This window comes from Bos grunniens, chromosome 14 (assembly GCF_055505025.1).
Source record: "Bos grunniens cultivar Pamir isolate PY7600 chromosome 14, Bosgru_T2T1.0, whole genome shotgun sequence".
NCBI lineage: Eukaryota > Metazoa > Chordata > Mammalia > Artiodactyla > Bovidae > Bos > Bos grunniens.
Genome location: NC_141178.1, coordinates 517388 through 530325, shown reverse-complemented (window position 1 = coordinate 530325; position 12938 = coordinate 517388). Strand labels below are relative to the sequence as shown.

The window sequence follows — 12938 nt, the reverse complement described above, 5'->3', positions numbered from 1 at the left end:
ACTCGATGGACGTGAGTCTGAGTGAACTCCAGGAGTTGGTGATGGACAGGAAGGCCTGGCGTGCTGCGCTTCATGGGGTTGCAAAGAGTCGGACACGACTGAGCAACTGAACTGAACTGATAGCACAAAGTCATGGAAGAGATAAATGGCATAAAAGGGGTGCCAGTTCTGTACAGTCTGTTACTGAGAGCCCAGCACTGTGAAGGGAGAAGAACGTAAGCTGAGGAGGTGACGAAGAGCCTGGCAGGCCAGGCAAAGCTGCCTAGAAACAGCGAGATGGGAGTCGTGTGTGACCTAAGCAGGCTTCTGGCCACAGGCGGAAGATACTGCACAGGGGAGGGGAGCAGTGTTTCTTCTTTTACTCCTCTACTTGGACAGACTGTGAAAGCGTCCAGAACGGATGACTCTCATTGGATCTCATTCTTGGCTTAGTGAAGCAATCCCGAAAATGCAGAATTACTCGGTTTTAGGTAAAGACAATTCATTTATCATTCCAAGAGACTATAATCAATCCAAGTTATGTTATTCCAAACAAAATATCTGATAATTTATAGGCCCCTATGAACATCCTTGCACTTACCTAGCAAAGTCTTAGGACTTTGAGACTTCTGGTTCTACCACCTACAGCTAGAGTTTATTTGTAGGGAAAAGCCGCAAAAAGTATCCAAGGGAGTGAAAAAAGTTCGTACTTCCCACCTTCAAGGACCTTATCATTTGGATAGGCAAATAGGAAACACTGAACTCAGGTTAAAAAGACAATAAAAACAAAGACGGGAAGGAAAAGAAGACTTACGGAGACCAAACTCTTGGGAAAGCCTCTATTTCTTCTTGTGTGTACTCATCTAGACGTCTGGGCACTTTTCGTGGTTGAGGAAGCTCTTCTGTTAAATTCTTAAGAATATCTTCTGGTATATCCTAGATCAAACAAAAATTTAGGCTTACTTTCTTCAAATCCATTCTTAGTAATTAGCAATTCTCGTGTGTAAGTGTGTTAGTCCCTTAGTTGTGTCTGCCTCTTTGCAATCCCATGGACTGTAGCCGCCAGGCTCCTCTGTCCATGGCGTTCTCCAGGCAAGAATACTGGAGTGGGTAGACGTTCTCTTCTCAAGGGGATCTTCCTGACCCAGGGATCAAACCTGAATCCCCTGTATTGCAGGCAGATGCTTTATCCTCTGAGCCACCAGGGAAGCCCTTAGTAATTCTTAGTAAGTATTAAGAAATAATAAATAGAAGAATGTTTACAATAACACATTTTATATTTTAATCTTGACAAACATTTCTAATGATGAATCAGACATCTTCAATTTTGACAAGTATCTGGTCACTAAATTCTACTTTTTCTGAATATTGTTTAATTTTTTCCTCCTCCTTTCAACAGCAAAAAAAGCACTGCCCTGGATCCTTCTCATAATGTTTCATCTGATGACTGTTTGTACGAGGTCTGTTGCTTCCAGTGCCACAACCTTTTTCAATTTACGCTTCATGTTTTTGCCAAAAAAACCTTTCAAAAATGAAAATCTGCTGGATCCTCGAGTCATTTAGCCAGCAAGCATTTACTGAACTCCTTCTATGAACCAGAAATTGTGCTAGGGGATGATATAGAAAGAAAAATCTAAAGATCATGGTTCTAAAGGCTTCCGATTTTTAAGAAGTTACTCCTTGGTTAAGAATCTCTCCGGACGCAGCTCTAACTACCGGGCCACACCAGTGTGCTCACTCCCAGCCCCTCCAAGGCTCCTTGTCCACAAGGGCCAGCGCTCCCGAGCAAGCCCTCCCAGCGCTGGTCCACGCTGAAACCCCCGTGCCTTTACTCAGGGCGCCTTCCAGAGCTGATTCCCGCTGGGCATACTGCCGAGGCTTCAGAAAAATGAAAGGAAAGGTAAGATGTGAAAAAGTCTGAACCTGAGTAAACGAAAAGCAGACTAAAGAGTAAAGCACATATTTGAGAGGCATCTTGAGAGAACTGCACTAAGTAAGGGGAATGATAAAATGAAGAGCATGGATAACCGAAAGAACTGACATTCATATTGTGCTCCTGGAACAGAAGTGAGGCAAAGGAATCATACTGTGGGTCTGGATGATAGGTTAATTCAGGAGAGTCTACTGAAGGAACAATAAGATACCAATACTTGGTGTCCTGTGGGCATTTCCACAGGGACTGCAGATATAATTACCTCTTTTTAGTTTTAGTGTGTTCCTAACTCTTGAGGAATCTGTATGCAGGTCAGGAAGCAACAGTTAGAACTGGACATGGAACAACAGACTGGTTCCAAATAGGAAAAGGAGTACGTCAAGGCTGTATATTGTCACCCTGTTTATTTAACTTCTATGCAGAGTACATCATGAGAAACACTGGGCTGGAAGAAGCACAAGCTGGAATCAAGATTGCCGGGAGAAACATCAATAACCTCAGATATGCAGATGACACCACCCTTATGGCAGAAAGTGAAGAGGAACTAAAAAGCCTCTTGATGAAGGTGAAAGTGGAGAGTGAAAAAGTTGGCTTAAAGCTCAACATTCAGAAAACGAAGATCATGGCATCCGGTCCCATCACTTCATGGGAAATAGATGGAGAAACAGTGGAAACAGTGTCAGACTTTATTTTTCTGGGCTCCAAAATCACTGCAGATTGTGACTGCAACCATGAAATTAAAAGACGCTTACTCCTTGGAAGGAAAGTTATGACCAACCTAGATAGCATATTCAAAAGCAGAGACATTACTTTGCCAACAAAGGTTCGTCTAGTCAAGGCTATGGTTTTTCCAGTGGTCATGTACGGATGTGAGAGTTGGACTGTGAAGAAGGCTGAGTGCCGAAGAATTGATGCTTTTGAACTGTGGTGTTGGAGAGTCCCTTGGACTGCAAGGAGATCCAACCAGTCCATTCCGAAGGAGATCAGCCCTGGGATTTCTTTGGAAGGAATGATGCTAAAGCTGAAACTCCAGGACTTTGGCCACCTCATGCAAAGAGTTGACTCATTGGAAAAGACTCTGATGCTGGGAGGGATTGGGGGCAGGAGGAGAAGGGGAGGACAGAGGATGAGATGGCTGGATGGCATCACTGACTCGGACATGAGTCTCAGTGAACTCTGGGAGTGGGTGATGGACAGGGAGGCCTGGCGTGCTGCGATTCACGGGGCTGCAAAGAGTCGGACACGACTGAGTGACTGATCTGATCTGAACCATTCTCAAAACACAGGATGATTACACATTGTCTGCAGAGAGCAATAGTGTAATTGGGAATCAAATGTCTAGGCAAGCACATGGCATCAAACAAGTTACTCGTTTGCCTTAAGAATCAAAATACAATTTAAAAATAGTTTCAAAGAATCACAGAGCTCTTACACTATAAGCTGATTCTAAAACCCAACACGCCAAAAATTTAAAGATTTTTTTTTTTTAAACTTAAAATGACTTTAAAATTATGGTTTGGATAGGCTGGGTCACTATCAACATATATAAAGCCACAATAAACATTACTCACAATTGTTTCTTCACTCAAAAGCATTTGAAAAACATTGAACTCTCCTTCCCCAGCATATTCAAATACACAAGTGTAAGCACACAGAACCAGAATGAGCAGAGGATGCCCAGGCACATTAAATATTGTTAATTACTCCTTTATCTTTATTTACTAAGGAAATCTATCTGCCAGTTTGGTATTCATGAAAATGTATGAATATTTCACACTTCTTTGGAAAACTATTTAAAAAAATCCTTAGATCACATTTGCAAAGACAATTTTAACACTGACAACTGCTCACTCGGCATAGAGAATTTAGAACCTAGTGGGTTTCTGGTAAGTGTTTGCTGGACTGAATAGAATTTTGACTGAAATGAGCTTACCAAATTTCACCACTATTAAGGAATCCACTGAAAGAATGGACAAAAATCAGTGCACAGTTAGGGATGGAGATGCTGAGCGAAGTGGAACCAGAAAGGCGGGCAAGTGCTCCTTTAACGCACGCAGGGAAGGGAGCCCTCACAGGCTAACTGAGGGTGTTTATCAGAGTTTCTCTTTCTGTGATGATGCCTTCTGCAGAGTGGGTGGTTAGCCGAAGAGGGAAATAAGGAAAAGAATAAAAATAGAAAACAGAAGCACGGGGGCGGGGGGGGAGGTGATCATTCACTCTTTCACAGGTTTTCCTCTTCATGCTTTTGTCTGTTTCCTGGCCATGCCTCGCAGCCAGCAGGATCTCAGTTCCCCAACCGGGGATCGATCTGGGACTCTGGGCTCTGGAGCTGAGCTCTCAAACCCAGGCTCTGGGCAGTGGAAGCAGAGTCCTAACCTCCGGGCTGCCAGGGGAGTCCCAGTTTATGCAATTTTTAAGAGAATTTCTAATCTACAGAAAAGTTGTGAAAATGAGTGAACTCATGAAGCCTTCACATAAATTCACTAATTGATAAAATGTAACACGATTGCTTTCTATCTATTCATAAGCACATATACACCAAACACTCTTTGACTGTACCATTTGAGAGTTGTCTGCCAATATTTCATCCCTAAATATTTCAGCATATATATCTTCTAAATATAAGAATTGTTTCTGACGTAACCACATTACAAATTCATGTTCAGGAAAACTAACATTGATGAAACATCTTGTAACCTGATATACAGTGTGTGTATACACACACACACACACACACACACACAGTGTATGTTCAAATTTACCAAAGTGGTCTAATAAAGTCTTATGTAGCTTTCTTTTTCTACTCCAAGGTCAAGTGTCACATGCTACAGCTATTATGTTATTATGTTGTTTAATGTACATAATGCGCCCTTTAGCTCCCTTTGATTGGAAGGCCTCCTTAGGAAATTGATTTTGAAGCGGCCAGTCCAACTATGCTGCAGAATGCCCTCTTTCCTTTGGATCTGTAGAACTGTGTCCTCATGATCAGATTCAGGATGAACATTTCTGGCAGGACACTACATAGCTTATGTTGGGTCTTCAGTGCCTCATTCGAAGCAGGAGGCGTACAACATCAGTTTATCCCATATTGATGATAAATTTAATGTCTTGGTTACAGGTGGTGGTTGACCAGATGGCTTTACCATAGAAGAATCTTTTCCCTTTTTAAATAGTTCTCTGTGGCATGTTTTGAAACTCTGTGAATATCCTGTTCTACAATGTTTAACTCAATGGGTATACGATACACTGATGATGGTGGCTTTTCTAATTCAGTATTATTTTCTACATGGTTTAGATGACATTCTTCTCTAAAGAAGAGCTCTTCCTTCTTGAAAAAGGAGAAGGGAAATTATAATAAGTTAAAAATAATTTTTGGACTATCACTGTGGGCTCACAGATTTCTGTTTTCTACTCCAAGTACTCCATCATTCTGCTCCTTCATTTCGAGGCTCACAGAGCCCCGTGTATGTTCAGCAGGCACCACTTCAAGTTGCCTCCCGTGTGCTGATATTTCTCATCGGTCTTTGAACACTGTCTTACTTTGTTACTTATTATTTTGCTATTATAAACAATGCAGAAATAATAATCTTGTGCATGTGTGTACTCCAAAATAAACTTTTTTGTTCCAGACCTAGAATCAACCACTTCTCTAAGAATCACATTCCTTTTAATATGGAATAGCACTTAGAAAACACAGTCTGACAACTAGTTCTGCTTACTTCTATTGGTACTGGCATTTTATTTTTTTAATATATAAAATCTTAACATGATTAAAAAAAATCTAAACAGCTGTAATAATCTAGAAGGCTTTTCTGCAGAAGCTCCTTCTCTTTCCTCCCCATCCTTCCCTGTGTCAATCTAGTGAGTGACCAACTGCATGTCCTTGTTTGTTCTTCCTGTGTCTTTATGCAAAAAGATATATGTGTGTGTGTGTAAACATACACATGTATAAATGCATGTAAAAGGTAGTATGCCACCTATATTCTTTTCCATCTTGCTTTTTTTCACTTAATAATGTATCTTGGAAAGCATTACTTATCAAGTCACAATGGTATCTGTCATTCCTTTTTGTATAATTGCACAGTACTCAACTGAATAGATATAGCATAACTTAGCCAATTTCCTATGCATAAGCATTTGTTTATTTCCATTACTATTACGGGTAATATGGAAACAGTAATCTTGTGTATGTGCATCTTCAGGGTAGCCTGCTGTAAACGAGGCTGCTAGACCAAGCACGAACCTCCTTACGTATGTCTTTGTGTTAACTGTCACCTCATTCCCTGGATTCCTCGTGGGTTGCACCACTTTGTACTGCTACCCGCAGCGTGTGAGTGCCCGTTTCCTCGTGGCCATGACAGTAAAATGTGTTGTCAAGTTTTTGAAAATTTAGCAATCCCTTTTTGGGGAAATGGGCTCATTTATTTTATAGACTGAAATCATTTAAGTAATTTACCCCAAAACCTATCTAACTTGATAACTGGGAAAAATGACATTACTGTTTTCTTTGTCCCTTGTAGAAATCATGGTTGCTAAAAATATGTGAAAGTACAATCAGAAACAGTTTTAAAATTCTTTTAATTTCATGCCCAGGGTCATTTATCCTTACATGATGATACTACTCCCATGCTTGTTACCTCAGAGGTAAAGTGAACAGGGGGAAATTATTCTACTCATTCATGGAAAGCAAAGCTAATAATTAGCCACTTTGGTAAAAGTCTGAATAATTTACTTATGCATTATTTAAGCTAACAATAGAACATACAAGTGCCTTGAATAGCTGATAGAACTTGATATTCTGGAATGAATTCTATATTATTCTTTTACTTGGAACTATAAGGACAATTATAACCCGTAATATTGATACCAACTAGTAGTACTTACTATGTTCCAGGGCCTGGTCTAAGTACCTAAAAAATGTTGTTTCATCTAATTCTTACAGCAATCTTAGGATGCAGGTACAATTACTACACCCATTTCACAGATGAGAAGACAGATAATAATGGCCACAAAGTCAGTAAATGGTGGGACATGTATTCAAACCCAGGCAGTCTGATTCTAGAGCCTGGACGCAACTACTTTATATAGAACTTCTAGTGTTTATATTATACTAGAGAGAAAAGCTAAGTATTCATACCAGTATAATAGTTATGAATAAAACTGTCTTTTCATTTTCAAGTTCTTTTTAGCTGAACAAGTTCTGAGTAGGAATAAGTATTCTGAAGTTATATCATGGGAGATGATTAGCAATCAAAGCCAAGCTATTAATCTATGATTCATAGAAGCTATACAGGTCACAAAAAAGTAAAGTGAATTCATACTTTTTTGTAGTTCATGAAATTACCTATGAGTACCCTCAAATAAACAGGAGCTCTAATTATAGTTCCTTGTTCTAAAAAAAGTAGCTATTAAAATGAAAATATGGATCTTACAGACTTTTGATTTTTAGTTCAATGATGGTTCACTTTATGATTTAAATCAGAAGCAATTGTTTTTGTAGTGTATTCACTATAAAATGCAAAAAAATATTTCAAAAGTCGACATAAAATTACTGAAAACAAATACAACAATTATTTTAAAATGAGAAAATATTTAATTAAAAATTTAATAAAGGATCTTCGAGGACTTACTTCATCTGGGAAAAGGTGCAACCTCTGCATCAGAGTTCTTCTGTGAAGGTTTTTTGGCAGCATGCCATAAATAGCTAGTTTTACAATCTGAAAAACAGATACATGGAGCACTCAGTAAGAAACATGTGATGGGAATATAAACACAGTAAGAGATAGTGATGAAAAGCAGTGGGCTAAGACTTGATATGAATATGAAAGGAACAAAACTGAGACGTAAGCAGATATGTGGCAGCAATAAAAAAGAACTTTTATTATTTTGTACATTACCATCTTTTAAATGTTTATCTGTATTTAGAAAAAGGAAAAAAAAAGGAAGACATTAAGAAAACCTGTGTATGTGTTGATTTTAGATGGAATAAGAAGAAATTCTCTGAGCTTATACAAGAACCTGTGGCCCAAATAATCTATTACATACAGGTTACAGCAGATCCTAGTGAGGTTTAATCCCGCTTCCGAGGTGGGTGATCAGGAGACTGCCAGTGAGTGAACTAAGCCTGACCATACCATCATGAGGCTGACTCTGTAAGTCACAAATCTAGAATGAAGGTAGTGGTGAGCATTCACTGAAAACTCACGACGTGTACAGGGGTGACTGCATTAGATTTGTTATCTTGTTTATGTTACTAAGTTCCATTTCATAGACGAGGAAACAAATTCAGTGAGGTTACAGAACCCACCCTAATTTCCTGTATCTAATAAATGGTACTGGAATTCAAACCAGGTAGGCCTACTCCCAGGACAGACACATACCACATGCAAAGACACCTAACAATGCGTTCCTGTCACTTATCAGGAAGACCCTTCACCCTGTCACACCCGTTGCCAAGAGGGCAAACTAAGCTTCCTAGGATTTGCTTTTCTGCCTGTTAAGGTCAGCCCCACAGTTTATCTGCTATTTAAGCCCTCTTTCAGGCTGTGCCGGGTCTCTGTCGCTGCACTCGCGCTCGCTGCAGCTGAGACGAGCAGGGGCTGTTCTGCCTGCGGTGCTGGCTCCTCCTGGTGCAGAGCGCGGGCTCTAGGGCCTGCGGGCTCCGCAGCCGTGGCGCACGGGCTGAGCTGCCCCACGGCACGTGGGGTCTCCCCGCCCAGCGGTGGAACCCGAGGCCCCCGCGCTGGCAGGCGGACTCGGAAACACGAGCCCAGCAGGGGAGTTCGAGGCGTCCTCAGCGCTGTCCTGAGTGTGGCTCTGCGTGTGTGTCAAAAGAAAGTCACGCAGCGTCAGCCTGCGCTCTATGCTCTCCCGTGGGCCTCCTGGCATGTAGTGTGCACAGACACACTGCGTGAGCCGCGTGGAACGACTGACGTACAGCCGGAGAGGCAAGCTGATTGTCTTCATCCGCACTCATATTTCAAGGCTATAATGTGGCATGTAGTACACTAACCCTCTGAGACAGCACATGTTACAATGGGACTGCACTGTGGAGGATTTCCTTATCCTTTTATCTTCTCATCAAATCAGACCACAAAACCTCAATATGTACAAATACTAACGCCACCCCACGCATATTTTCCATCTATTTTCTTGTTAGTGCTGTTAAGGCTTTATATTCTAGGGACTTTATGTTGTTAAAACTAAAAGCAATTAAAAATTCAGTCCTGAATTACATAAGCCGCATTTCAAGTGGTCGACCTGCGACTAGTGGTTACTGTATTTGACAAAGAACGTCTTCATCAGAGCAGAAACTTCTATTGGGTAGCACTGATGTCAGTCTTTAAAATTTTTAGTGTCTTAAAAGTCTTTAGTAGAAAGCGACGATGTTAAGACTACTTAGCATCCTGTCTGGATTAGCAAGTCATTCTATCTTCTGAACATCATCCTAACAGCCAGTTTATTACATCAGCAGGGTTTCTTGGTATTTGGTTTTCATGTTCTTAAAATAATTAGTTTTATTTACTTGAATAAACAAATTGGTATTTTTAAAATGCACCTTAGTTAAAAAATGCAAACATAACAATCAAATTAGAGAAAGCTGTAAAGTATGAAAAGGTTACAAGCTGCCAGGTGAGGGAAAAAGATGACAGACACACACACACACCTGCCCAAAACATAAGCGTGACGCAACGTGAACAGGCGTCGAGCAATTCTAGCTCCACGGACAGAAGCACGAACTCCGAGGAATTCAGAAAGTGAGACAGACAGAACGAGGCAGGGTTATGAACATTCAAGACCCTCCTAACTGAATCTGAACCCAGGGCATGTGACGCCTGTTTCACAAAACACATCTTTGTAAGCTATAGGAGAGGGAATGGATATGAGAAAGGAACCGTATTAGAAAAAAAGGCAAGAACACAGAAGCTCTTAAGGAAACTAAACTGCATGACAGATGAAGAAAGGACATAAATAAAGGGCTGGATCAATACACATATTTGAGTTTAGAGTTAAAGATCTGCTATGTAATTACAAAAAGATATGGAAAAATATTTTAAAGCCTACTATTTAAATCAATGTACTTAATTATAAGTCGTGTCTGACTCTGCGACCCCATGGACCGCAGCATGCCAGGCCTCTCTGTCCATCTGGTTGTCCTGGTTGTCCATCCACCAACTCCTGGAGCTTACTCAAACTCATGTCCTGCTATTAATCAATGTACTTTATTGTTCCTGAAAAACACTGAGGGTTTGGATTGGTGGTAAAGTAACTGACCTCTTCCTTAAAAACAGTCAAAATTAAGACTTAAAGCCATCATCAAATATTTCATAATGCATTTCAATCTCTGTTCATAAAAAAGTTTGAAACGATTCCTACAGATGCTACCCAAAGCCAAGTTCTTCACATTGGAAGTTGGCTTACACTGCCTCCTGGTGTACATTCAGCATACTGAACAAACTAGAAACTAGTTTTAAAGACATTGGAAAATATTTGTTAAGTATTAAAACTATAATTTGTTGTAAAAGTTATGGTATATATTAGCAGCGGCCCTAACAACAACTTTTTACTAGTATTATAAAAGTAGAACATTAAATATTTTCTAAGAAACAACTCTTGAGTATGTTTTTATAAAACAGATTCAAATGATGAAGTAAAAATACTCAGTAAAGTACAGAATTTCTAAACATTATGTCAGTAATAAACACAGCTCTTCCCCCACCTTTAACCAAGAAAATTTTAGACAGTACTTGGACCACAAGGAAATCAAACCGGTCAATCCTAAAGGAAATCAGTCCTGAATATTCATTGGAAGGACTGACTGATGCTGAAGCTGAAACTCCAATACTTTGGCCACCTGATGCAAAGAACTGACTCATTGGAAAAGACCCTGATGCTGGGAAAGATTGAAGGTAGGAGGAGAAAGGGATGACAGAGGATGAGATAGTTGGATGGCATCACCGACTCAATGGACATGAGTTTGAGTAAGCTCCAGGAGTTAGTGATGGACAGAGAGGCCTGGCATGCTGCAGTCCACGGGGTCGCAGAGTCAGACACGACTGAGCAACTGAACTGAACACCAAACAAATGGTTGCATTCTTTATACATACATACATACATACATTTATTTTTATTCATCATTTTAGGAAAATAAAAAGGAGTATCTTCAAAACTTAACAGTTTGCTCATTTAAATAAAAAGCTAAAACAGCTGTGAATGGGGAAAACACTCCCAAATCTAAGAGAACAATTCAAAGACTGGGTTATCAAGAGTTAAGGAAGAAAAAAATAAAACTGTAAAGGGCAACAGAAGACTCTGCTTTTATAATCAATACTGAGAACTAGCATTTGGATTTAGAACACCTGTTAGGACAGAACTCTATGATACATAATAAATAAACATTAATGAAGCTAGTAATATTGTTTTTTTAAATATTTCTAAAGGATGGAACTGACTGGAGGACAAAAATAGGAAGAACAAGAAAAAGAAAGTCCTGGGCTGCCATCTGCTCTGGGGTGTCCGCTCAGCACAGGGCTTGGGTTCAGAGGACCGCAAACGTGAGGTCTGCAGGCAGGATCAAGACGCCCCCACATGCCTGGATCCCCGGGGCCAGCAGAAAGGCAGCATCCTTTCAGGGTGCTGAGTGGGGAAATGAAAAAATAAGTCTTTCTTGATAGGGAGTTGCTAACTATGAACCTGATCTTGTAAGGTTTTCAGGCCCCAAGTTCACCTGTTTTATGGGGATCAAATTCCAGAAGCTGGAAGTATAGCTTAAAGGGGTCTTAGGTTGGGGGGTGTGTGTATACACGTATATCCCCAGGCACCAGCCAAAAGCTAAGTACATCTCTTCTGAAGAAATTCATTTTTAACATAGGTCTCAAAAACTCTCAGGGATGAAGTTCCAAGGTACAAGTACTTTCCTAGCACCCTGAGCAGAAACAATAAATTGCAGACCCACAAAGACCCACAAGTATCAGTCAGATATAAATGCTAAGAATTATGTTTAAAGTGCTTAAAGAAATATAAGAGAGAACCAAGGTATGACAAAGGAACAGAAGATGGTCAAAACTGACTAGCAAACTGAAAAAGAAACAAACAGTAAAAGCTTCCAGAAAAGGAAAAAAATGCAACAGCTGACATTAGAAACTCAGTAAAAGATTAGACCTTGGGGAAAAGAAAATGAGAGGACAAGAACACAGATCTAAGGAAATTCCTGACAATCCAGCACAGAGCCAGGGAGACATAAAATATGAGGAAGACACAAAATGTAAAAGGAGGAACTGAACTGTGCGCAGTGGAGGCAGTCTGCTGTGTACACAGGCAGCTCCCAGAGGGAGAGGGCGGGCAGGGAGTCAAGGGGACCAATGTGGAGAGGTGTAAGAGCTGACAGATTTTCAGAGGAGAAACCGGTCCTCAAGCAAAATCGGTAAGAAAACTCAAAAATAAAAACCAAAGCCAAAGAAAAGATCTTAGAAGTATTCTGAAAGACAAGACAGGCTACACACAAATAAAGTGACATCTGAATCTGACATCAACAGCAATAACGGAAACTAAAATCTATTTGAAAGATAGCTTCAAAAAGCTAAGAGAAAAAAACAAAGTTATCCTAGAATTGTGCAGATACACAAAACTATTTTTTAAGAATGAAGGTAAAAATAAAGTTACAAACAGAAAAGGGGCGTCCACTATTCAGAGACTGTTATGATGGGAATGTCAATGAGGAGTACTTCAAGGAGGACACTGATCGGAGTTAAAAGACTGCAAGCAAAGAAGATCTTAAAAAAATTAGTAACAGTATAAAAAACTGAGAACAAGAAAGTCCAACCAGAAGGGTTTTTAAACCATCTTGAACAGAGAAAACATACAGACAGAGGGAGAACGGGTATTAAAAATCTTCTAGAGGCCTTGACTTGACTGTGAGGAAAGTAAAAATATTGATTAATCTTATACTTCTAATAAATGAGGGGCTTCCCTGGTGGCTCAGACGGTAAAGAGTCTGTCTGCAATGCAGGAGACCCGGGTTCTATCC

The 12938-nt window shown here is 40.1% G+C and overlaps 1 protein-coding gene across 3 annotated transcripts in view; it reads right to left on the bottom strand.

The window, feature by feature from the left end:
* MRPL13 (mitochondrial ribosomal protein L13) overlaps positions 1–12938 on the bottom strand; it is a 40789-nt gene that overhangs the window by 12711 nt on the left and 15140 nt on the right. The window contains exons 5-6 of one of the 3 annotated variants that reach the window (XM_086335689.1): positions 7543–7629; positions 794–915 (exon numbers count right to left, since the gene is read on the bottom strand). In XM_086335689.1, the coding sequence (XP_086191815.1) occupies positions 794–915; positions 7543–7629 (209 nt within the window). The remainder of the gene's footprint in view (positions 1–793; positions 916–7542; positions 7630–12938) is intronic. The other 2 variants (XM_086335691.1, XM_086335690.1) reach the window with 2 other exon arrangements.